This window comes from Hibiscus syriacus, unplaced genomic scaffold (assembly GCF_006381635.1).
Source record: "Hibiscus syriacus cultivar Baekdansim isolate YM2019G1 unplaced genomic scaffold, ASM638163v2 tig00110415_pilon, whole genome shotgun sequence".
NCBI classification, from domain to species: domain Eukaryota; kingdom Viridiplantae; phylum Streptophyta; class Magnoliopsida; order Malvales; family Malvaceae; genus Hibiscus; species Hibiscus syriacus.
Genome location: NW_024062729.1, coordinates 1,197,094 through 1,221,181, shown reverse-complemented (window position 1 = coordinate 1,221,181; position 24,088 = coordinate 1,197,094). Strand labels below are relative to the sequence as shown.

The 24,088-nt window shown below is 33.9% G+C and overlaps 1 protein-coding gene and 1 pseudogene across 2 annotated transcripts; both read right to left on the bottom strand.

Moving 5' to 3' along the window:
- Positions 1–13,501: 13,501 nt before the first annotated feature.
- On the bottom strand, positions 13,502–13,983 carry LOC120124184 (annotated as a pseudogene).
- A 722-nt stretch (positions 13,984–14,705) lies between these two features.
- LOC120124147 (autophagy-related protein 18b-like) lies at positions 14,706–22,937 on the bottom strand. 2 transcript variants are annotated; one of them, XM_039142880.1, is made up of 11 exons: positions 22,788–22,937; positions 22,625–22,698; positions 22,413–22,486; positions 22,196–22,305; positions 21,963–22,054; positions 20,316–20,428; positions 16,985–17,104; positions 16,427–16,572; positions 15,390–15,503; positions 15,205–15,270; positions 14,706–15,050 (listed from the first exon to the last, which is right to left on the bottom strand). In XM_039142880.1, the coding sequence occupies exons 1-11, from the start codon at positions 22,844–22,846 to the stop codon at positions 14,909–14,911; spliced, it is 1,110 nt and encodes a 369-aa protein (XP_038998811.1). In that variant the 5' UTR covers positions 22,847–22,937; the 3' UTR covers positions 14,706–14,908. The 2 variants fall into 2 exon arrangements, with proteins under 2 accessions (XP_038998811.1, XP_038998812.1); XM_039142881.1 differs by lacking the exon at positions 16,985–17,104.
- Between the last annotated feature and the right edge of the window lie 1,151 nt (positions 22,938–24,088).

Below are 24,088 nucleotides of genomic sequence, written 5' to 3'. Positions count from 1 at the left end.
CTAGTATCCAATTACAAGGTGTAGGTATCTAATGATTACCTCGAAATGTACATTTATGTAGATTCTACGCATAAAGAATTCCGGAACGTTTGGCAAGTAAGATCGATCAAGGGGAAAGATAAGAGATTGGAATTTACTAGTGAGGCCAGGTGAGTGCATATTAATTAGTTTATGGTGCTAAATGGAAACAGGACTTGCGACAAGTCTATTTCCTCTGTTAAAATGCATGAATATATGATTATACGTATATGAATGACATGAATTGTATGTATGCATGATTATATGTGTTAACATGCTTTTGAATGTAATGTTACGAGAAGTATGTGCTATGTAATGTATATATATGAACATATGTGAAACTGAACTATGTGACTGCATGAGAAAGATATGAGCCATACGACATGATATATGTGAACATGAGAAAACAAAGTATAAGATATGAACTATGTGATCCTATGAGAATATGAAAAGAAGCTATGTGATTACATGTAACATATGATATTAGATATATGTTTACACGTACATGTGATACGTGACTGAAAAGAAAAGCTATGTGGTTATAAGAGAAAGAATATGAATAAGTAATGTGAACTGTTATAAATGATAATGCCCATGTTATGTGATATGAGAGCTAGGGGTATAGTTGGCATGCCAAGGGTCGAGGGTTTACCTATGTTCTTCGGGACATATGGACTGTTTACCTATGTTCTTCGGGACATATGGACTGTTTACCTATGTTCTTCGGAACATACGGACTGTTTACCTATGTCCTTCGGGACATATGGACTGATTACCTAGGTTCTTCGGAATCTATGGACTGGTCCTTCGGGACATTGATCGAGCTGTGGTGACAGCATATGTGTGCACAACCTCAATGTACTCACATACCTTAAGTTCTCACTAGTGTACATGGGCTAATAAAGTGATTAAACAAGCATACTGAATGTGATATGTATACGATGGGGTTATAAGTGGTTTGAAATGTGTTACGTGAACCCTATGATGTTGTGTGTATATAGTGTTTGATTGAAAAGGTTAACAATAAAAGTATGTGGTTACATGATAAACTGTTAATGATGAATTATGTGTCTGTATGTATTTACTGTAATTAATCTGATATGATTTTATATGATACGAAGAATGCATGGAATTGGTATAACATGATAGAACAGAACATGCATGTATTGATATATGTTATGAAGTGCATTGTAAGTCGTTATGCCTCACTAAGTCTTCGACTTAGCGTGTGATTGTTTCACACGTAGGTTTTCGAGAAGAGTAAAGAGTAATGCGGAGCAAGACAGGTCAGTTTTCCTTACCAAATGTCAGATCAGAAAAAGTATGTACTGTTTACAGAGTGTAGTTGGCATGTAGTCTAAAGATATAAATGGTATGAACTCTGATATCTGTTGTAAACGTTTTGAAATAATTTAAATGTTATCAAAGTTTTTAAATTACCCACGATTTTATACGAATACATGTTTAAAAAGTCAATGTAACACTTCGGACTCGTATCCGGGTCGGATACGGGTTGGGGGTGTTACATTTAATGGTATCAGAGCTAAGGTTTAGCCGATTCTCGGCATAAACCGAAGTCCAAAGTGTCATAAAAGGTGTACATGCCAACATAGATTGAAAAATTTCTGATCTGATTGTGTAAGGAGTATGTTGTCTTGCTAATAGAATAAGAATAGTTTAATACAGTAGAAATCCGATCGTGATAATTTCAAAGTCAGTTAAAGGTGATATTCCTGATTGTGATAGCTATTCACTTGCCCTGGCCAGGCAGGATGAAGAGTGGACACCTCAGGAAATGCCTAGTAAGATCAAAAGTTGATTTCAGAAAGCTGAAATCATATCTGAATAATGATAGAAAGTTTTCATCGTTTGGAATCGAAAACACGATATAGAATAGTTTTGTTATTATGTGGATAAGATAGAATATGGTGAACAGGTATCACCATAAGAATGTTCAAAAGATCTACTGACGTGATGAGTACGTATAGAAGAAATCAAGGATAAGTGCATCAGTGACAAGCGTATAAGATGTATAAGTCAGAGCTTATGAGTTCGAAATGAAGGAATAACATTGTGTATAAGCAAGAGCGTTTATATGATGATGATTTGCAGTTAAAACGGAAAAGTTAGCGTTAGCTAACAAGAATATGCGATGAGAATGTACTGGAATTATAAGATTATAAGATATTGTCAGGATATGATAACCAGATCTGCAATGGATCTGGATATAGTTGCATATTTGGATTATAGTAATGTGGTATAGTAAAGGAAAAGGAAGTAAGAATTTGTATATTTAAGTAAAGCTGAGGATTGATAAGAAGAGTTTGAGAATGTGTATATCGATGATCAGATTATAGGACACAGGAAGTCAGAATGTTGAGTTTGAGTAAAAGAAATTTCAGGACGTATGAGAATAGAAGTGAAATTGATAAGTTGAGTAAGCGAATGTTAAGATAATTTAGATTGGAAAGAATGTATATGATTGGTATAAGAGGGCTTGTGCCCTAGACTGAACCAAAGTTATTATCTAGCTGTCAGAGTAAAGGTGCTAGAGTTATAAGATTGGAGGAAAGATAAAGTTGAGTTAATTGATTATGATATGAATTTGAATATAATTGTATATTCTGAGCAGATAGCTATAATGTAGAAACAGAGATAAGTATTTGCATGGAACCTTCAGGAAGGAAAATACAAGTATAAGAAATGAAAGGGATTGATTTAAAAGAATCAGATACGATAAATATGGAAGTACAGAGGACAGTTTTGATATAGAGTGATGAGATGAATGTTATTGTCAACGTGATGAGTGACATTATATGGAATTTTAGAAAGGTCAAAGGAAAAATGCATAATCGAATGAGAGAAAAGACAACAATGGATTGGTATTATTGGTTATTGTTTATATGATAAACAACAGAAGATGAAGGTATAAATGAAAAAGATAGTCGAAAAACTAAAGGATTGAAAAGTAAGTTTCTGATGATGACAAGAAAGAATAAGTCAGGGAAGCAACATAAGAACATTAGAAGATATGTTCTTATTAAGATGTGCAGTGAAAATTCGAGGACGAATTTTCTTATAAGGAGGGGAGATTTGTAACATCCTCCATACCGGGTTAGTGATTAAAGTGTAAGATTTTAATATGTCAGTGATCAAATTAAATTAATCGAAAAGTGAAGGAATTAATTAAAGATGTTGGGTAGGATGAATAATTAAGTGAATGAGAACTAAAAGGGTAAAAGGGTCATTGAGCAAAGGTAATAATTAAATAATAGATATTGGGTATTATAATATCCATGTGAAAGAAACAAGAGTTTCCAGATAACTCTTGACTCTTCTTTCTTCTTCAACGTGAAGAGCCCAAGCAAAGGTAAGTTTCTTTGTTTGTAAATGAGTTGTTGATTTTAAGGTTGGGTTTTGATTAGTAGATGATAACTAAGCTTAAGGAAAGCTTAAATCATCTTAAAAACAAAGGATGGAGGGGTTAAGAGAGATTAAAGATTTGGAGTTTTTATATGAAATTTTGGAAAGGAATTGATAAGTAGAATTTGAAGTTAAATTTGACTTGTCAATAGTTAAATTAAGAGATTTGGAGTGATAGAATTTGATTTTGAACACATTGAAAATTTGGTATGATTTTTGAATCTTATATGGAAGATAGAATTTTGAGTTTAAAGAAGTGATTATGGAGTAGAAATGAGTTTAAGTATGTGTATGAAAGTTAGGAATATTAAAGGAGATGATATATGAAGTGTTTGAGTGAAAATGAAGTAATTTCGGGTTGAAAATATGATTTCTGGGCAAGGGGAATCGGTACCCATTCAAGGGGAACCGATACCCCTTCAAACGACAGAATTCCAGAATGTCTTGAGGGAATCGATACCCCCATGGTAGGGAACCGATTCCCCCTAAAGAAAAATGTTAATATTGGTTTAATAAGTTCGTTTAAGTTGCTAGTATCCAATTACAAGGTGTAGGTATCTAATGATTACCTCGAAATGTACATTTATGTAGATTCTACGCATAAAGAATTCCGGAACGTTTGGCAAGTAAGATCGATCAAGGGGAAAGATAAGAGATTGGAATTGACTAGTGAGGCCAGGTGAGTGCATATTAATTAGTTTATGGTGCTAAATGGAAACAGGACTTGCGACAAGTCTATTTCCTCTGTTAAAATGCATGAATATATGATTATACGTATATGAATGACATGAATTGTATGTATGCATGATTATATGTGTTAACATGCTTTTGAATGTAATGTTACGAGAAGTATGTGCTATGTAATGTATATATATGAACATATGTGAAACTGAACTATGTGACTGCATGAGAAAGATATGAGCCATACGACATGATATATGTGAACATGAGAAAACAAAGTATAAGATATGAACTATGTGATCCTATGAGAATATGAAAAGAAGCTATGTGATTACATGTAACATATGATATTAGATATATGTTTACACGTACATGTGATACGTGACTGAAAAGAAAAGCTATGTGGTTATAAGAGAAAGAATATGAATAAGTAATGTGAACTGTTATAAATGATAATGCCCATGTTATGTGATATGAGAGCTAGGGGTATAGTTGGCATGCCAAGGGTCGAGGGTTTACCTATGTTCTTCGGGACATATGGACTGTTTACCTATGTTCTTCGGGACATATGGACTGTTTACCTATGTTCTTCGGAACATACGGACTGTTTACCTATGTCCTTCGGGACATATGGACTGATTACCTAGGTTCTTCGGAATCTATGGACTGGTCCTTCGGGACATTGATCGAGCTGTGGTGACAGCATATGTGTGCACAACCTCAATGTACTCACATACCTTAAGTTCTCACTAGTGTACATGGGCTAATAAAGTGATTAAACAAGCATACTGAATGTGATATGTATACGATGGGGTTATAAGTGGTTTGAAATGTGTTACGTGAACCCTATGATGTTGTGTGTATATAGTGTTTGATTGAAAAGGTTAACAATAAAAGTATGTGGTTACATGATAAACTGTTAATGATGAATTATGTGTCTGTATGTATTTACTGTAATTAATCTGATATGATTTTATATGATACGAAGAATGCATGGAATTGGTATAACATGATAGAACAGAACATGCATGTATTGATATATGTTATGAAGTGCATTGTAAGTCGTTATGCCTCACTAAGTCTTCGACTTAGCGTGTGATTGTTTCACACGTAGGTTTTCGAGAAGAGTAAAGAGTAATGCGGAGCAAGACATGTCAGTTTTCCTTACCAAATGTCAGATCAGAAAAAGTATGTACTGTTTACAGAGTGTAGTTGGCATGTAGTCTAAAGATATAAATGGTATGAACTCTGATATCTGTTGTAAACGTTTTGAAATAATTTAAATGTTATCAAAGTTTTTAAATTACCCACGATTTTATACGAATACATGTTTAAAAAGTCAATGTAACACTTCGGACTCGTATCCGGGTCGGATACGGGTTGGGGGTGTTACATACTTAGCTTGATTGATGAAGATGCCATCTTTTCTTTGCTTGATTTGGAGTCCCAAGAAAAATGAGAGCTCCCCCATCATGCTCATCTCAAACTCACTTTGCATTAGCTTAGAAAATTCTTGGCAAAGAACATCATTAGTAGAACCAAATATTATATCATCAACATAAATTTGAACTACTAATAAATCTTTACCTTTATGCTTCAAAAACAATGTAGTGTCAACATTCCCTTTTGAAAAATATTTTTCAATTAAAAAATTTGACAATCTTTCATACCAAGCTCTAGGAGCTTGGCTTTAAACCATAAAGAGCTTTTGTCAATTTTAAAACATGATCCGGAAAATTTGAATCTTCAAAACCTGGAGGTTGTTCCACATACACTTCTTCTTTTATAAAACCATTTAAAAATGCACTTTTAACATCCATTTGATATAATTTAAATTCATTGAAACATGCAAATGCTAATAACATTCTAATTGCTTCCATCCTAGCTACGGGAGCGTATGTTTCATCATAGTCTATGCCCTCTTCTTGAGTATACCCTTGAGCAACAAGTCTAGCCTTGTTTCTCAGTATATTACCACTCTTATCAAGCTTATTCCTAAATACCTATCTAGTACCTACAGTAGATTTATTACTAGGCCTTTCAACTAATGTACATACTTTACTTCTCTCAAATTGATTTAACTCTTCTTGTATAGCCATAATCCAATGTTCATCATTTAATGCTTCTTTAATATTCTTAGGCTCTATGCATGAGATAAATGCAACATAATTACAAATATTTCTAAGAGAAGATCGAGTTGTTACCCCTTTGGATGGATCACCTATAATTTCACCATCCTTGACATAGTTGTACTCTCTTGGATAAGATACTTCCCTTTCTTCAATGGTTGGATTCTCAAGAGGATCGTGAGTTTCCTCATTTTTCGTTTCTTCCTTTGATGATGGCTCTCCAACGTCATGTCTAACGTCATTTGTATTTATAACACCTACATCATCATTCACACAAGAATTTTTCCTCGGAAGGGGATTATCATCGAAAACAACATGTATAGACTCTTCTACAACTAAAGTTCTTTTATTAAATACACGATAGGCTTTAGAATTTAAGGAATAACCCAGAAAAATTCCTTCATCACTTTTAGCATCAAATTTGCCAAGGTTTTCTTTACCGTTGTTTAAAACAAAACATTTACATCCAAAAGGATGAAAATAACTAATGTTAGGCTTTTTATTTTTGAAAATTTCATATGGAGTTTTCTTTAAAATTGACCTAATCATTACTCGATTTACAACATAACAAGCAGTATTTGTGGCTTCCACCCAAAAATATTTTGGCAAATTATTTTCACAAAGCATGGTTATAGCCATTTCTTCTAAAGTTAGATTTTTCCTCTCAACAACTCCATTTTTTTGAGGGGTTCTAGGTGCTGAAAAATTATGGCTAATACCGTTAGAGTTACAAAATTCAGTAAATCCAAGATTTTCAAATTCAGTTCCATGATCACTCCTAACACTAGTTATAGAGTAACCTTTTTCATTTTGGATTACTTTTGAAAACATGATGAATTGTTCTAATGCTTCATCTTTAGTATTTAAAAATAGAACCCAAGTATATGTAGAATAGTCATCTACCAAGACAAATGCATATTGTTTTCCACCCAAGCTAGTAGTTCTAGTTGGCCCAAAAAGATCTAAATGGATCAATTGTAAAACTCTACTAGTTGATACATCATTAATGGATTTAAAAGAAACTCGCTTTTGTTTTCCTTTAGCACAAGTATCACAGATTTTATCATTATCAAATTTAAGCTTAGGCAACCCTCTTACTAGGTCTCCTTGAATTAACCGTTGCAAAACACTCATACTAGCATGTCCTAGTCTCCTATTCCATAACCAACTATCATGTTCATCCTTAGCAACTAGGCATAAATTAGTCATATCAAAAGAATCTAAATGCACCATGTATATGTTTCCTATTCTATGACCAACAAGCATAATCCGATTAAATACAATGTCAATGACTTTACAACCATTAATTTCAAATAAGACATTGAATCCTTTATCGCATAATTGACTAATACTCAATAAATTATGCTTTAATCCATTCACATATAAAACATTTTTAATTTGTATGGAAGAGGTATTACCTATTGTACCAATACCTTTAATGTGACATTTTGAATTGTCTCCAAAAGTCACTTCTCCTCCATTTTTGGCGTTAAGCTCAATGAACCGGCTTTTGTCTCCGGTCATGTGTCTTGAGCATCCACTATCAAGGTATCATGAATTTGAATTTGTTTCCCGTGCCTTGTAGCAATGCTCCTTTCCCTACAAACATAGATTAATTTTTGATTTTTGGTACCCAAATTCTTTTGGGTCCATATTCATTAGTTTCCAAAATCCTAGTCATCTTAGGTATCCATTTGTGTAGGATATTTTTATCTTTAGTAGTAATGAGTTCTTTAGGAACCCACATACTTCTAACGATTTTTCCATTATAGGTTCTTTGGGGACCTCTATGATTGTAGTTTCTAAAACTTTTTCTAACAAAGTTGGATTTTGAATTTCCACCTTTTTCAAAATGTTTTGTTCCAACTTTATCAAAAGAAGTTTTAAGATCATCACTTTTTTTATGATCATCATTGATCTTTGAAAGTAAATTTTGCAAATCTAAATTTTTCTTTTCAAACTCTTCTAGTTTGATTTGCAAATCTTTGATTTCACTTTCAAGATCGTTGTTGGTTTTGGATATGAGTTTGTTTTCATTTTTCAATTTTGAAACATCATTTTTATATTTTAAAAATAATTTCTCATAATCCGAAGCCAACCCATTATATTCCTCTAATAACTCATCATAGGATAAATCATCAAAATCGGATGAGTTAGAGGTTACCTTAGAATCTTCCCCAAATGCCATCAAGCACAAGTTAGCTACTTCTTGTTCCTCTTCATCGGAACTTTCTTCATCGCTCCATGTAGCCACATGAGCCTTGTGCTTATTCTTTGATTGACCCTTTTTCTTCAATTGTGGGCAATCATATTTGACATGCCTTGGCTTTTTGCATTCGTAGCAAATGATTGGGTCCTTCTCTTTCGGTTCATTTTTGAGGCCTTAATTTCGTTTGAATTTTCTTCCTCGATAAGGTCTCATCATTTTTCTGAACCGTTTGGCAAACAATGCCATTTCCTCGTCATCTTCATCGTTATTCGAATCACTCTCATCTTTTGTAGATTTGAGAGCAACTCTAATGTTTTTTTTCTTCTTCTTCTCCTTTGGTGTCTCGTCAATCTTGTCGAGGTCCACCTCATCTTCGAGCATCATTTCATGAGTGAGGAGTGACCCAATTAGCTCTTCAAGAGTTAAGGACGTTAAGTCCTTAGACTCGATGATTGCCGTCTTCTTTGATTGCCACGATTTTGGGAGGGAGTAGACTAACTTCCTCACATGCTTTTCATTTGAAATGATCTCTCCATATGATTTGAGACCATTGACAATCGTTGAAAATCTATTCGTCATAGCTTTGATATCTTCATTTGGTTTTATCCTGAAATTTTCATAGCTATGCGTTAGAATACTAATTTTAGATTTCTTTACCTCATCGGTACCTTCATGAGTGACTTTAAGTTTGTCCCATATTTCTTTGGCGGTTGTACACGATGAAACTCTTCCGTATTCATCTGGTCCAAGAGCACAAAAAATGATATGGATGGCTTTGGAATTGAGCTGGAACATTCTTGTCTCTCCTTCACTCCACAACCTTGGATGAGTGAGAGGCTTGATGTATCCTTCTTCTACAGCATTCCATGCTCCCATGTCACTTGCTTGAATGAAGTACATCATTTTATTCTTCCAATAGGCATAGTTAGCTCCATTGAAGAAAGAAGGCTTGTTGACAGACATCGAGTCGAGACCGGAGTCGAAGTTTGAAGCGGAGGCCATTGATGACTTTGATTATCGATATAACTCTTCCCGAATCGACTCAAGAGGCGATTAAACCTTCAAATGAGTTAGGCTCTGATGCCAATTGTTGAGTTAATCGATTGACGGAATCGGCTAAGAGGGGGGTGAATTGGCAATAAAAATTTTGGTGGAAGCTTTTGCAGAAAATTGAAAGAAATTGCACAGCGATTTAGAGTGGTTCGACTTTCTCAATCAAAGTCTACGTCCACTACCTTAGCTATCCACACTAAGGATTTTCCAACAAATTCACTAATTTGTTCTTTCTTTTGAGGCTAAAGAGATAACCTTACAACACCCTCAAAGAATATACACCAATTCTTGAGAACACTCTTTTCTCAAAGAGAAATACAAATTTGCAAATTTACAAGAAAAACCTCACAAGGCAAATATGTTTGCACAATTCTAGAACAAAGAAAGAACACTCAAGAATAAATACAATTGAGCACAATAAGTGTTCTTGAAAGCAAAATGAATATTGAATGAAAAATAGGCTTGAAATGCTCAAACTTGAGGTTTGATGCTTTCTCTTTGATTCTCTCTTGATTCTAATTGCTTGATGTTTCTTGTTGTTGATCAATGGCTTCTAAGCTTGCTTAAATACACCTTGAATCACTTCTGAACGTTGGGGATAATTAGAGAAAATAATATAGCCGTTTTAGTGTGAAAACAATTAATAAAACAGTTTGGAGCGTGGGGGAATCGGTTCCCTAAGTGTAAAATTCAAATATTTCGACCGTTATACAAGGGGGGAATCAGTACCCCTGGGGGGGAATCGGTTCCCTCCGAGCATACTGGAATTCTCGGAGCCAAACCATTCAAGGGGGAATCGGTACCCCCTTGGGGGGGAATCGGTTCCCTCTGAGCAATCTGGAATTTTTGGCTTTGAAATGGTTCGAAATACTTTATAAAATTATTTTGAAATTGTTTTAAGATTAAAACTTAATTTTACACTTTGAGTAAGGAATAAAAATGATCTTTGAAAGATTTGGAGTAATGTTTTGATATTCGAATAATTCTATCGAATATACTTAGAAAATCATTTGGAAAATCTTAAAATTCATTTAACTTAATTTGTTATATCGAAATATCAAAATATTTTCAACAAAGGCCTCCTTGGGCCCTCACTAAGATCTGCCCCTGGTCAAGGGACTCAACAAAGCAACACTCTATAGTCGAATAACTATTTTTATAATTTTCAATAGTCGAAGGACTTAATAAAATAATATTTTATAGTCAGAGTACCATTTATATAACCCTTATTTTTATCAAAAGTTTATATTTCTTTATACAAATTATAATATTCACAAATTTCAAACCAAGTTCACGTGGAGTTCAAAAAGAATAAAAAGTTATTATTATAAATTTAAGGATAATTATTATAATACCTCTCTTCTTATAATTTTTTAATTAGACCCATATTTTATAGAATAAAATGATTTTTATATATTTATGTCGTCTAGTCGAGTTCGAGGGGAGAAAATTAACATCTTGGGTCGGAACGAGTGTAGGAGATATATGTCACGGGCCTTGTCGTATTCGAGAGAAATGAATATATTTCCTGAACAGAATCGGCTTGACCAAAAAAAATTGACTCAACCCGACCCGTCATCATCCGTAATCGTAATTGGGATATCGAGTCCAAAAACTCAACTATAATCGTCGCATAATGACAATCAAAATTGGTTTGCCTGGGCAGTGAAAATTTGTAAATACATGATGGTTTTCCTCACGTATATTTTGTGTCGCAAACAAAACATTGCTTCGTTCACGTAAATTATTATCAACTCATTAATTTGTCCATGCAAGAAAACCCAGATTCCTTGTACGTAAACATTATATATGAGTTTCACCCCCATTCCCTGGTGCCCACAGCATAAAAACAAAACCGAAAATGGAACAAGACCGGAGACTGGACCTCAGCCGGTGGCAGCCTTTAGCCTTGTGCTACAGTCTTTTGAATAGTAAACCAAAGGGGTTTGGTTCTTCCGATCCTAATCTTTACCTGTCAGTTCTCCCCCACTTTTTGTCTTCTCTTTGCTCGGTCCTTGCCAGCCAGCGCTGCCTGTACCTCTGAACATGCCAAACATGACCCGAACCCTGTTTCCTATTTCTACCATGACGGATCTGGATCGAGAGACTGACGTGTGGCGGTCGTTCTTTTGACAATTTTAAGTTCTTAGTTGTTTTGAAAATCGGACAGGACCGGCCGGTTCAACTAGTTTAACCGGAAACCGTGTGCTAGTCCAGTTCAATCTAAACCGGTTAGAACCGCTAAACTGTTTGAATCGAACCAGTTGAAAACCGAAAAAAACCAAAAATCCAAACAACATCGTTTGTTAAACGAGCCAAGTCGAACTCGAGTATTGCTGAGCTCTACTCAAACTTGAAAACTTTAAAAGTAAGCTCAACTCGACTCAAACTCACAAGCTAAAAATTATCAAGTTCAACTCAAACTCGGAATATAATATTGAAACTTGAACTCAAAAAGGCTTGAACTAAAAAAAATTTAGAAGCTCGATTGAAGCTTAAAATTCGAGCTTAATTGAAGTGAAAGAATAGTTCACTCAATGCTCACCAAAAGGCTCCATAATTTTAAATGTCAAATTACCTCTATTATTTATAGAAGTGAGTTGTGATGCTCTTCTATGTTTCTTAGCCATGTGGGATTGTTTTGTTCTCATATTTTTACTCTTTAGACTTTTGGAATGCTCTTCTATGTTTCTTAGCCATGTGAGATTGTTTTTAAAAAAAAAAAATTAAACCAAACAAATATCATTTTATTATGATTTTTTAACCCCAAGTTTATTTTTTAATTATAGTTATATAATTATATTTATTATTTAATATGTTTTACATTAAATATTATGTTGTAGTTAATTTGAATCATTTTGTTTCACTTGATTTTATGATTTTTAACTTATATATGTTATGACTTGCTTTGAATATGACTTGTGATATAAAAAAATATTTTTTATTAAATATTTTTGGTATTTTTATTTAATTTTTTAAATAATTATGACATCGTCCGGTTCTTCCGACCGGTCAGACCGATTCGACCGATTAAATTAATGAACCGATAGCATGACCGATTCACTAACCGATCCGATTTTAAAAACCATGATTCTTACTCAACATAGATATTTTCTTTGTAATTATATTTTGACTTCTAAAATTTTAAATCTTACTTTTGTCCTGGATCATGAACAGAAAGCTTAGGACAATCACCCTCTTATAATTAAATTTACTTTAATTTAACCTTAAATATATATTTTCCCCCTGAACTATATTCTTTTTACTGAGTTGGTCCTTCCAAAATATTTTTGAGACGTTTTACCCATCAACTAAAAAACGTTGCCAGTTTATCCCAAATCGTTAATATAGTTAAAAATAAAATTCACAGACGAATCAGAACACGCCACATCACATCATAATTTTTATTTTCTTTATCTAAATAAAAAAATAAAAAATAAAATAAAATATATAACATACCAAAAATACCCCCATCTTCATCTCCGTCAAAATTGTCCCGCTTCTCTCTTCCCCAACCTCACATTCATCGTAACACCACCCCTTTCCCTAACCCCCAACAAACCTCTGTTTCCATTTCCAACACCTCTTTTTCCTTTCTCTAAGCCCACGGTTTGAAGCTCAAAATCTTCAATGATAAGGCAAAGATTGATTAAAAAAGGTTGCATTTTCACCCAAAAAATACAACTTGGAGGTTAACAAAAGATATAATTTCCCAGAAACTAGCTTCAAAGTATACAGATTTGAAATATCAAAAGCAATAAAAATCGAAACTTTCTACGAGATTTTCCAAGTAAACAAACAAAGGTTAAGAAAAACCGACAAAGAAGAGAATGAATGAAAAATGCAAACGCTTACTCAACTTGTAGCTTAACAATGGTATTTTTTTTTTCAAAGGAAATACAGTTGTTTGTTTTCAGATCTTCAATTTGCCAAATTAACTCGCGCTGTTTTCATTTGTTAAGACAACAGATTCCATACAATGACTCAAAAATTCAAGCACAAAATGGGAGAGGTGAAACCCTAATTACAACTCATAATCCCCAAAACCCAACCGTATCAAACATCAAACCATTTTCTCAAACCTCATCCTCAAGTAAAAGCATATTCGGAATTCCCTTATTAACCGGAAACTTCCAACCGGTCTTGGGGCAAAGAAGCGCACCTTCCTCGAGATGGAGCTCTAAGAGGACATGATGAAACTTACTCAAAAACTAGATGTCCGACTCCAACACTGATAGCTCCGGCGACTCCTCCGGGAGCTCATGATACCCCCTGATTCTCGAAGCATCGGATTGATCTTTGGAAATATGTTCCTGAGGAAATCGTGATTGATTTCGACTTCCTTCTCCACCACTTTCTCCAATTGGATCCTCAGAGGGAAACCATTGGTTACCCCTTTGATGTTCGACGATAACATTTTGTGAGTTAATCTCATCTCTTTCTTTCTTCTTTTCAGTGCTATTGTTTGGAAACGATGGTGTTGGGGTTAGGAACAGGGGTGGGAGTACTGTGAAGGTGAGATTAAAACTGATAATTTAGATATTAAAAGCGTTAAGTTTTTAATAACGTAATACTAAAATGAAATAAAAGATAAACGTTAGATATGATTTTGAAAATTTTAAAAGTTAAAATACTAAAACGGATCAAAACTGATAATTTAAGTATTAAATATATAGTTTACCCTAAAACTAATTACTCGAGGAGTTGAAAATGAGCATACATTCAGCAATATATCAACCTTTAAAACTACTCCTAAATCCATAGCTACATTAAACATAACCTAAAGAAGTGAAACATCTTAGTAATTAACGTGAACTTATCTATCCACTTAAATCATTTTATTTTCATCTTGATAATTTATTTTTTATTAAAAATCATATTTGAATTTTTTCTCTCAAATTTCTCAAAATATTATCTTTATTAAAATATAACTTTTTACATATTAGAATTCAATAGACAACACAAACTATATAAACATTATTATGTGTCACTCTTTTATTGGACCATGTAATCCTTGATCATCATTGACTTACAATTAATTTATAAAGAAATCAATATAAAAAAGATAAATAAAAAAAAATTAGATGACACTTTCAATTATATATATATAACCATAAGAGTAGAGGTGATATGAAATTTAAGAATTTACACATTTTTATATTAAATGAATTTAATTATTAAATTTTTTAAAGTAAAGAAAAAATATTTTATTCATAAAAATCTTCTCACTTATTACTACTAATCTTACACTAATGATACATCAAATATGAACCCATTTTGTTTATAATTATAGAACTTGTATGAAACACACTTCAAGCTGAGTACATTACATTTCCTTTCATTGTTCAACTGTCACACACCGTCTAACTACGACGAGGTTCGGCCATTAAAGGTGTCATGAGGTTTCAGCATTACCTGAACTGACTCCCAGAAGGTTGAATTCGCGCTCCAGACTCCATGTAGACTCGTTCTGGCTGTTGAGAGTGAAGGTATATTCCTGAAAGTACCCGTTGTACGCTATCAACGATATTACGGCCCTAGAAATGAAAAGCGAAAACGGCTGAGTAAATCCGAAAACCATGTACATTGATTTCAATTTATGATTGAATAACGAAAGGAAACCATAAATGAATGCAGAAGAAAATGAGCAGACGATACAATTTTGAACTTCACGCACATCCGAGAACTGACCTACACAATGCAATCTCGGATGAGGACGAATCAACCACTTTGTCCACCTTGCGTACCACTGCATAGCTGCACCAGAGAAATGCAACTTTATAGCACAAATATGTTATGGATCATTCACAGAATCGCTGTTCCATATTGTACTAATGAGCTAACAAATCCTTTAAATCAGGTATAATGTGCTTTACCTTCTGACTCCTGCAGAAACAGCATTGTGAAGCACATGATGGTGAGCTGGGTCTAGCGCATCATTCACGGAATCGGGTAGTATCGATCCAAGAAAACTACCCGACTTTTTGCTCCTGCTTAGCAGTACAAATTTGAGAAAGGTCACATAACTCAGTAAATCATTCATATATATTTATTGGCAGACACATATGAAATGACACAAAGACTACTTAAAACTTACACAATATATAACTTCTTTTTCTTTGAAAAATTATGAGGATATTTATGACCCTTAAGGTTTCTGATGACAACGGATTTACTATGGTCTCTTCTCAGGTTCATTTAAACTATGATAGATTCCCATTAATTTTTCAAGCCTGCCAAGTAAAATGTCACCTATGGTTCCTAAATAATCAATAAACTAAAAGTTTTCCTGAAATATTGAAAAAGAAGGAAGAAACAGCTCTTCCCATATAAAAGAGCAGACGGACACATTATTCACAAAAAGAAGATACGAACTTCAAGTGGTCAAACATGGTTCAAAAATCCTTCAAACCTATTAGTTTCTATTTTGAGATGCAGAAGTGTACCTGATAGAAGGTATATGATAGTTCTATTAAAGTTCCAAAGGGCAAAGGGTCTCTATCTAGATTGTCAACATTAATTGTACTAAAAGTTAAACTTACGTATAAAGAGAGAGAAATACAAAAGGATTGAAACTGAAAAGCCAAGAAGATAAACATTTTCACATAGAAAGGGACACTCAAAAACTTAAGGACACGGGAGGTCCAATATATGCAGAATGTTATAAGTCAAAGAAAAGGGATAAAAACGGCAAACGGAGAACAGTAAAAATAAATATTATATAATTTATATTATGCTTGTAATGTGGAAAGAAAATTTATAAGATGGCAAGATAACCAGTCACCATGATGATAAAAGGTGAAAAGAATGTTGTAATTTTTAGATTCTTTTATAATACCATGTAATATGCATGTTGATTGTCAGGAATATTTTCCATTACACGCTAGAAAGAGATTTTATTTGTAGTCCTCACCTCTGATTTGTCTCAAACCCCAGAGAGAAGATATGAACAGAACCTGAAGAGCTTGTGGCTGCAAGAATATCTGGAAGTTGTAATGATGGAGAAAATGACAATGAAAATATGGTTGATGGGTATGATCCCCTCCGAAAACTGTATGACTGAGAAAGTAAAGGATGGTTAGATTTCATATATGAAGTTAAAATTTAAGGGGACAAACACTAATAGCATGCTACAAAAGGAATTCAGTTTATTACAAGTCTAGTTTACATTCTAATTTTTCGCCTCCAAAAGGATAATTGTAGTAATAACAACCTGCATTTACTATTATGTTTCCCAGTACCAAAGACACACTTCATAAACCAAGTCTATCAAATTGACTGAAAATGACTTGAAGGTTACGTTAGCAAGTTTGTCTTCGCAATTCAGCAGCATGAGGATGCCATGTAATCTCAAGACTACTTTCTTTTTTTCAAGTCACAAGGAATAATTGTAGCTCTAACAGCCTCCATTTACTAAATGATCTAGTACAAAAGACACTTCACATATGAGTCTCATCAAATTCTTTTGTACCTTAGTTGCTTCTAAAACCAGATGAACTCTGATTATGGTTCCCTGTTCAGATGCTGTTGCAATGTACTTTCCACTGCTAGATAAAGCAATTGCAGCCAAAGGAGACCGGTGAGCATCTATCTACAGTTGATTCAATAAATGCAGAATATAAAAAAGTGACTGATCTAGAGGATTAAATAGCACAAAGGAAAAAAAAATCTCTTCCATTCAAGGGCAATCATATAATTGTCTATGCAATATTAAAGAGCAGAGATGTTGATACGAGTAGAAATGGTCATTCTCAACTCAAACGAAGTATTAGATTGGTGAAAAAGATGAATTCCTATAAATTGAATAATTTCCGTACATCAGGGTATATGTACATGAATCAGAAATTAATTGAAACTAATTAACTATCTTTATAACTAATTACTTAGCTGGCATAACAACTAAAACTAACTATAGTTATTAAGAAGGTTAGCAGTAGAAATATCCAAACTAGAAACTTTCAGCTCCAAAAATTACTGATTCTAAGTGACAGGAAGGCATATACAAAGAATCTCTTATAAGGGAAGGGCAACTATTAAAAATAGATGCCAACTTGAGCTATTCATCCCTTGCTCATAGTTTATATTCACATGGGCTGCTTTATTTTTTTCTTTAAGAAATGGTTTCATAATTTAATCACTTTGCACATGACAGCTAGTAAATCTAATGTGCTTTTTTTTTTTGATAGGAATAGAAGGCCTCATTAAAAACCTCCCTCATAGTTGCCTCTTGCAAAGAGACAACTAGCGGAAGGAGGAAAATAGTGCCTAAATTTATTAATAACCCAAAATTACATAAGATTCCAAACAATACATAAAATTACCTAACATAGAACCATAACCAAAATAATACACCATACCCACTACTCATAAGAACAACCTCCTCACTCACTAACCAATTCTTGACTTAGCTAGACAATCAGCTTCCACATTAGTACATCTGCTGATATGCTTAATTATAACATTAGACTGCACAACTGTCTTCTGAATTTCTGTAATCAGATCAACAAGGTGAACCGGGCAAAGTTTCGGGTTGTTGATCCACTTCACAACAAGAAACGAGTCACTTTCCAAAATCAGAAATCCTTTGTCCGTCCAAACTGACTCAAAAAACACTTCTAACCCCACTTTGATAGCAAATATCTCAGCAAGAATAGGAGAACAAGGTCCTAGTGCTCTATAAAAAGAAACCAACCTGTTCTTATCGGTATCTTTAAGAACTCCACCAATACCACTTCATCTCCAATCAAAATTAACATCCTCATCAACATTCATCTTAAAATAACCTGTAGGAGGAGGGCACCATTTTACTCTTGAGGATCTAAAGTTAGAGGGGGACTTATGCAAATCCGCCAAAGTAAGATCTCCCACAAGGCTGTCCACTTGGATAGACACATCTTTGTTTTTAGCTAAAAACCATGAAATCACCCTATACCTCACCCAAAAAAAACAGATTAGCACTATCCAACTTGCCATTCTTAAATACAATCTGGTTCCTACACAGCCAGACAGACCACAAAACAGCTCCGGGAATAAATCTCCAAATACACGAATTTGCTCTTAATTGCGGCCAAGAAAGCAAGAAACCTTTCGGATTATTAGGGAGAACTGAATTAACTTTCCACATACGGAGGAGTTTGACCCAAATCTGCCAAACCTGGACGCAAGAAAAGAATAAGTGCCTAACCGATTCTGGTTCCACTCCACATAACACACATAAAGGGGATTCAATATTTCTGACTCCTCTTCTCATTAAGACAGTTTTAACAACGAACTTCTGATGGATAATTTGCCAAATGAAAATCTCCACTTTTGGTGGGACAAAACCCTTCCACACTATCTCCAACCATGAATTATCTGATTCTGACAAACTTGAAACTAATCTAGAGCAAGATTGAACTGAGTACACACCATCCCCACTACCTTTCCACGCCAAGCGATCTTCACCCTTCAACAGAGGTTTAAAATTATCCAACAGAACCATCATTTCCATCCACTGATCAAACTCACTGTCCATTAAGTTCCTCCTAAGTTGTAAATCCCACACCCACTCCTCATTAGACATACACCCGAAATCAGCCACAACCCCTTCCTTATTAACTGACAGTGCAAAAATCCTTGAAAACATAGACTTCAAGGAATAGTTAGAAATCCATGAATCATGCCAAAATCTAATTGAATCTCCTTTTCCCACCTGAAGCACAACATTATTCCGAAAGCATAACCCAAATGAGTCATTAGTCCGATAGTTATTTACAACACCTTTCCAAATCCAAGACACATTAGATGGCAAATTATCATCTAAAACAATAGAACTCGTTCCCACATTATACTTGGAACATATCATTGTCTTCAACCAAGAGTCCTTCTCCGAACCAAACTTCCAAACCCATTTGCCCATTAAAGCTCTATTCCGAAGCTTAAGATCCGAAATTCCCAAACCCCCCAACTCTTTATTTTTACAAACAACATTTCAATTAACCCAATGAAACCTTTTCTTCTCAGCCGAAGAACCCCACAAGAAGTTGGCCATAATTGATTCTAGTTTCTTCCTCACAACCACTGGCATTTTGAACATTGACATATAATAATTAGGAAGTGAATTCAGGACTGATTTTATCAAAACTGTCCTCCCTGCCATGGATAGAGAAGATACTTTCCAGCCTGCCAATTTCTGGTATAACTTCTTCACAATCGGATCCCATAGTTGAATAGAATTTCTCTTTGCTCCCAATGGTAATCCCAAATATTCTGTCGGAAAAGAGTCTCTTAAGCAACCAATAGATTCTGCCCACTCCCCAACAATCTGATCTTGTAAGTTAATACCAAAAATTCTGCTCTTCACCAAATTCAGTTGTAGCCCTGTACACAACTCAAATACAACCAGGACCCTCTTCAGATTTGCTAATTGCCCCTTCGAAGCTTTACAAAATATGATCAAGTCATCCGCAAATTGTAAATGAGTCAACATCGACGAAGAATTATCAAAACCTATTTGAAAACCCTCAAACAACCCCAAAACTGCTGCTTTAGATAACAACAAATTCAAAAACTCACCCACTAGATTAAACAGTAGTGGGTATACAATTGTTTAAATCTAATGTGCTTTTATATTAAAAAGAAAACTCGAGAACAATACCACATTAAATGCACTACGTTTTGGGATAAGAAAATATAGCAGAATGTTATCCTATGAATATATATACTTATCTGAACCAACATAATTACTCTTTCAAAATTTTGATTATTTTCTATATCGTAGGTCAAATTTCTAGAGTACACAATGAGAAAGTTTCTATCACAACCTCACAATGCAACTGAAGCTCCATGACATTGTACACTAATACAGCTCCTTTAGTCGTGCTGGCAGGAAGAGCCAAGAAGCAACCATCCAAACTAGGGGAGAATGCACAAAGTCCTGAACGAAAGAAAATAACAGAAAATTAAAATTATTTAAAAAATTCTTCATAAACCAAATAAAGAAAATGTTATTTGTTCAGTGAGTATTTACATGACTCGACACTTTCCAAATACCAAAACTGTACTATTTTCAAACTCATGTTAACTATTAAAAATCACCCCTCCAGATAAGTTTTTCATAGATTAGATGCTCTCATTGTTCTTCAAAAGCCCAATGACTCACAGAGCTTGATGATTAAAAATATGGAACTCCAACACATAATCTGTTTCTCTATCTTTTATTTGAGAACAGTCTATGATCCGTTTCTTACCTCTATCTTAGTCCATTGTATTCATAAGAGATTTGAGTTCTTAAATGAAAGGATATCCAAAAATAAGAAGTGAATGATTTTGAAGGACTGAAAATAACCTGGCTACAAGTCAACTTTTGCATATCTCAGAGTGGAATATAATAGTCACGCTCTCTTGCAACAAGTTACTGTATTAAGAAACAATTCAGACCCCAACATAACTCTACCCAACGGAGTTCAGCTAAAAAGGAGAAGAAAGAAATTATTCTTTGACTATGAACACAGTGTTTTGCTTGGTAAGGAAGATGGAAACCTTTTCAACCCAATGACAACTTACATAACTTCCATCCCACTTTATATAGCATCACCATTGGATTCAAACTTTTCCATTCTCCCTACCAAGCAAAACATAGATATATCAGACACATTTAACAACCCTCAAAGATCTTTAGATAAAGCACCAATGATACAAACTGCCCATATGTGGCATTATAAATAAAAACCACCGCATGACAATTGCAACTTGCAATCATGTTTAACAAATCCATTCACATCAAAGTGGCCTCTGCCATATGTTATAAATATTGTTCTGTGAACTCACTTTAGAAAGCAGTAAAAAGAATTCCAAGGCAGTTTGCAAGATAATCTTTATTTCAAACTATACTCATCTACAATAGAGCCTCCTAAAACTTGAGGCAGAACTGAATTTCAAGCAAGAGAGGAATTAACTTCTTTTTGTGTGTCTGACATCGTGCAAATCATCTACAAAACGACAAAAAGTTTGGAACTTGGATGGATGAACCTATAAATTGATCAAAGGAGTCCTCTCTCAGACCAAATTTCTAGACAACTCCAGCTAAGGATCTTATTTATCCCCTTTCCATTGTGCACTCCATGTTTAACCCAATAAGTGGAATATCAATTTCTCAAAAGGAACTTAAATATAAGCAAAAACCGTAAAAATGTATTATAAATTAAAACTCTATATGAAGATACTTTTCTAACAGCAAAGTATTATTCAGTTCCATATCCTTTGAATTTTCAAATGCCATGCCATAATCATTTAAGAGAATCCAAGATAATATAGTCTTAGAAATACTGCTTCATGTCATGTAAGCTCTCATAAAAATGCTAGGATCAAACGGTTTTTGAAGTTAGTAAGCAAACTGGAGTAACTAAACATGTCCTACTTGAGAGATAGCAAAAGCCACCTTATACATGGAAGAAAAACATACTACTTACCCTTCGAATTTGACACAGTATCAATGGTATCCAGCATTGAGAGACTGTTTGTGTCATATATGTAGGTTTTCTCTAGTAAAACCACAACAAGCCTGCAATTACACAAATTAAGCATCATTAAAAAAAGGGATATAATCATATCTAATGGACTAGTGTACTGTAGATTCAATATCCAAATGAGTGGACTATGGAGCTTTAAAGTGTTTATCTTCTATACCAAAGGCACATTTTACCTTTTCCTATTCAAGCGAACGGAAAGAATTGAAGTTAGGAAAGTCATTTCTCGGAGAGGAGCACCGGTTGTTGTATTGAACAAACAAAGACGGCGTGGAGATAAAGATGGCTACAACAATAGTAATTCATTGTCATCTACAAAGTAGCTTGCTAAAATTATAGTAGTAAAAAATCAACACAAAAAATTTATTAACAAAAACAGAATTTGTGAAGCACCTGTTCACCAGCTCCAACAATGGCGAGAAGACTTGAACTGTACAGCATCTCAACAATAATGAAAGTTCCAACAGCTAGCGAATAAATCAATTTGAAGTAGAAAGAAAAACAATCAATCAATTATTTGATTTAAAGCTTCGAACAAATTCGTCGAAATCAGTAATAGGAAAAAGAAAACAATAATAAAAATGAAATTTGATGAATTAACTTGCCTCGTTCGTAGCAGAGCCTTCCGGTGTTTGAATCGATTATTTTGAAACAATCTTTAGTGCTTATTGCAAAACCACTGCGAAATTGAAACCAAAACAGATAAATATAATTGAGCCATATATGATTAACGAGAAAAAAAATAGGAATTATGAAGTTAAAGTTTACCTGTTGTCTTGATTGAAAGAAGCGCCGATGATTGGGTAAGCGGAGGAGTGATTAGCCATTATGAAAGTCGTTGCTCCCGGTGAAAGGAATTTCGACAATCCCTCACCGGTAAAGCATAAAATATGTCGATCTTCGTTAATATATATATAAAGCTTGACCGCCCAAAGTATCAATTAGTTTGGGAGTCTATTTATTGAATTAAGTAAGTCGAATTTAATTTATATAAAATAGATGTTAAAAAAACTAGAGGGATGAAAGTTAAATATTTACCAATAATTAATTAGGCTAGTGGGATTAGATGTCATACCTTTAAGTATTGTTAGAGGTTCAAATTCTGGTATTTGTGAATGAAATAAACTAATTTAACATGGTTGCTCTTGTCTCTGTAATACTCAATCTAGATTAGTCGATCAATAAATCATATTCTAATGATTAATTCAAAAGAAAAGTTAAATATTTAAAAATAGCAATGTTTGAATAACATATAAAAGGCAAAAGACACCCGAAGCCCTTGAACTTTAATAAAAAAATCAATGTGATCCTATCATTTTTTTATAATGTGACACTTCAACTCGAAAAAAGAACTCAATGTGACCCTTTACCCAACATTTTCCGTCGTTGACCAACGATTTCATTATTTTGTGCTGACGTGTCATGTCAAGCAATCCAACTCCTTTGATTAATGTTATTTAAATTGGGTAAATTAAACCAATTATTTTCTCTTTTCTGTTTTGGTCACCATGAACATCTCTAGACTCTAATACCTCACCTTTCCACCCTAAACCAGACCAGAAATCCTTGAAACCTTGTCATTGATCTATCCATTTCCTTTAATGGTGTACATTCTTTTGTTGTTGTTCTTCTTCAACATCAAAACAATGAAAACGATGAAATTATAATAACCTCGCCGACGAATTTCAGTCGATGATCGCTATGTTCAGTCTGGGTCATGGGTCACAAAGGGAACATACCGGTTGAATATTTTTAAAGTTTGGTGACCAAAACAAAAAAAAAGAAAATAATTGAGTGATGAATGATTTAATTTATCCAATTTAAAAAAATTAAACAGAGTTGGACTGCTTGACGTGCCACGTCAGCACAAAATATCGAAATTGTTGGTTAACGACAAAAAACGTTGGTAAAAATGTCACATTAAATTCTTTTTTCGAATTAAATGATCACATTGATGAAAAAATGATAGGGGTCACATTGATAAAAAAAAATAGAGGCTACATTAATTTTTTTTAAAGTTCAGAGACGTCGATGATCTAAAAATAAGTTATCAATAGAAAATTCTTAAG

Excerpts from the sequence above, each read along its gene's own strand:
- LOC120124147 (XM_039142880.1), bottom strand. The coding sequence starts at position 22,846 with ATGGCTAATCACTCCTCCGCTTACCCAATCATCGGCGCTTCTTTCAAT. Across the intron at positions 22,487-22,624 it reads AAGGCTCTGCTACGAACGAG|CTGTTGGAACTTTCATTATT; the intron begins GCAAGTTAATTC and ends TTTATTCGCTAG. Across the intron at positions 16,573-16,984 it reads TGGTTTTAGAAGCAACTAAG|TCATACAGTTTTCGGAGGGG; the intron begins GTACAAAAGAAT and ends TTACTTTCTCAG.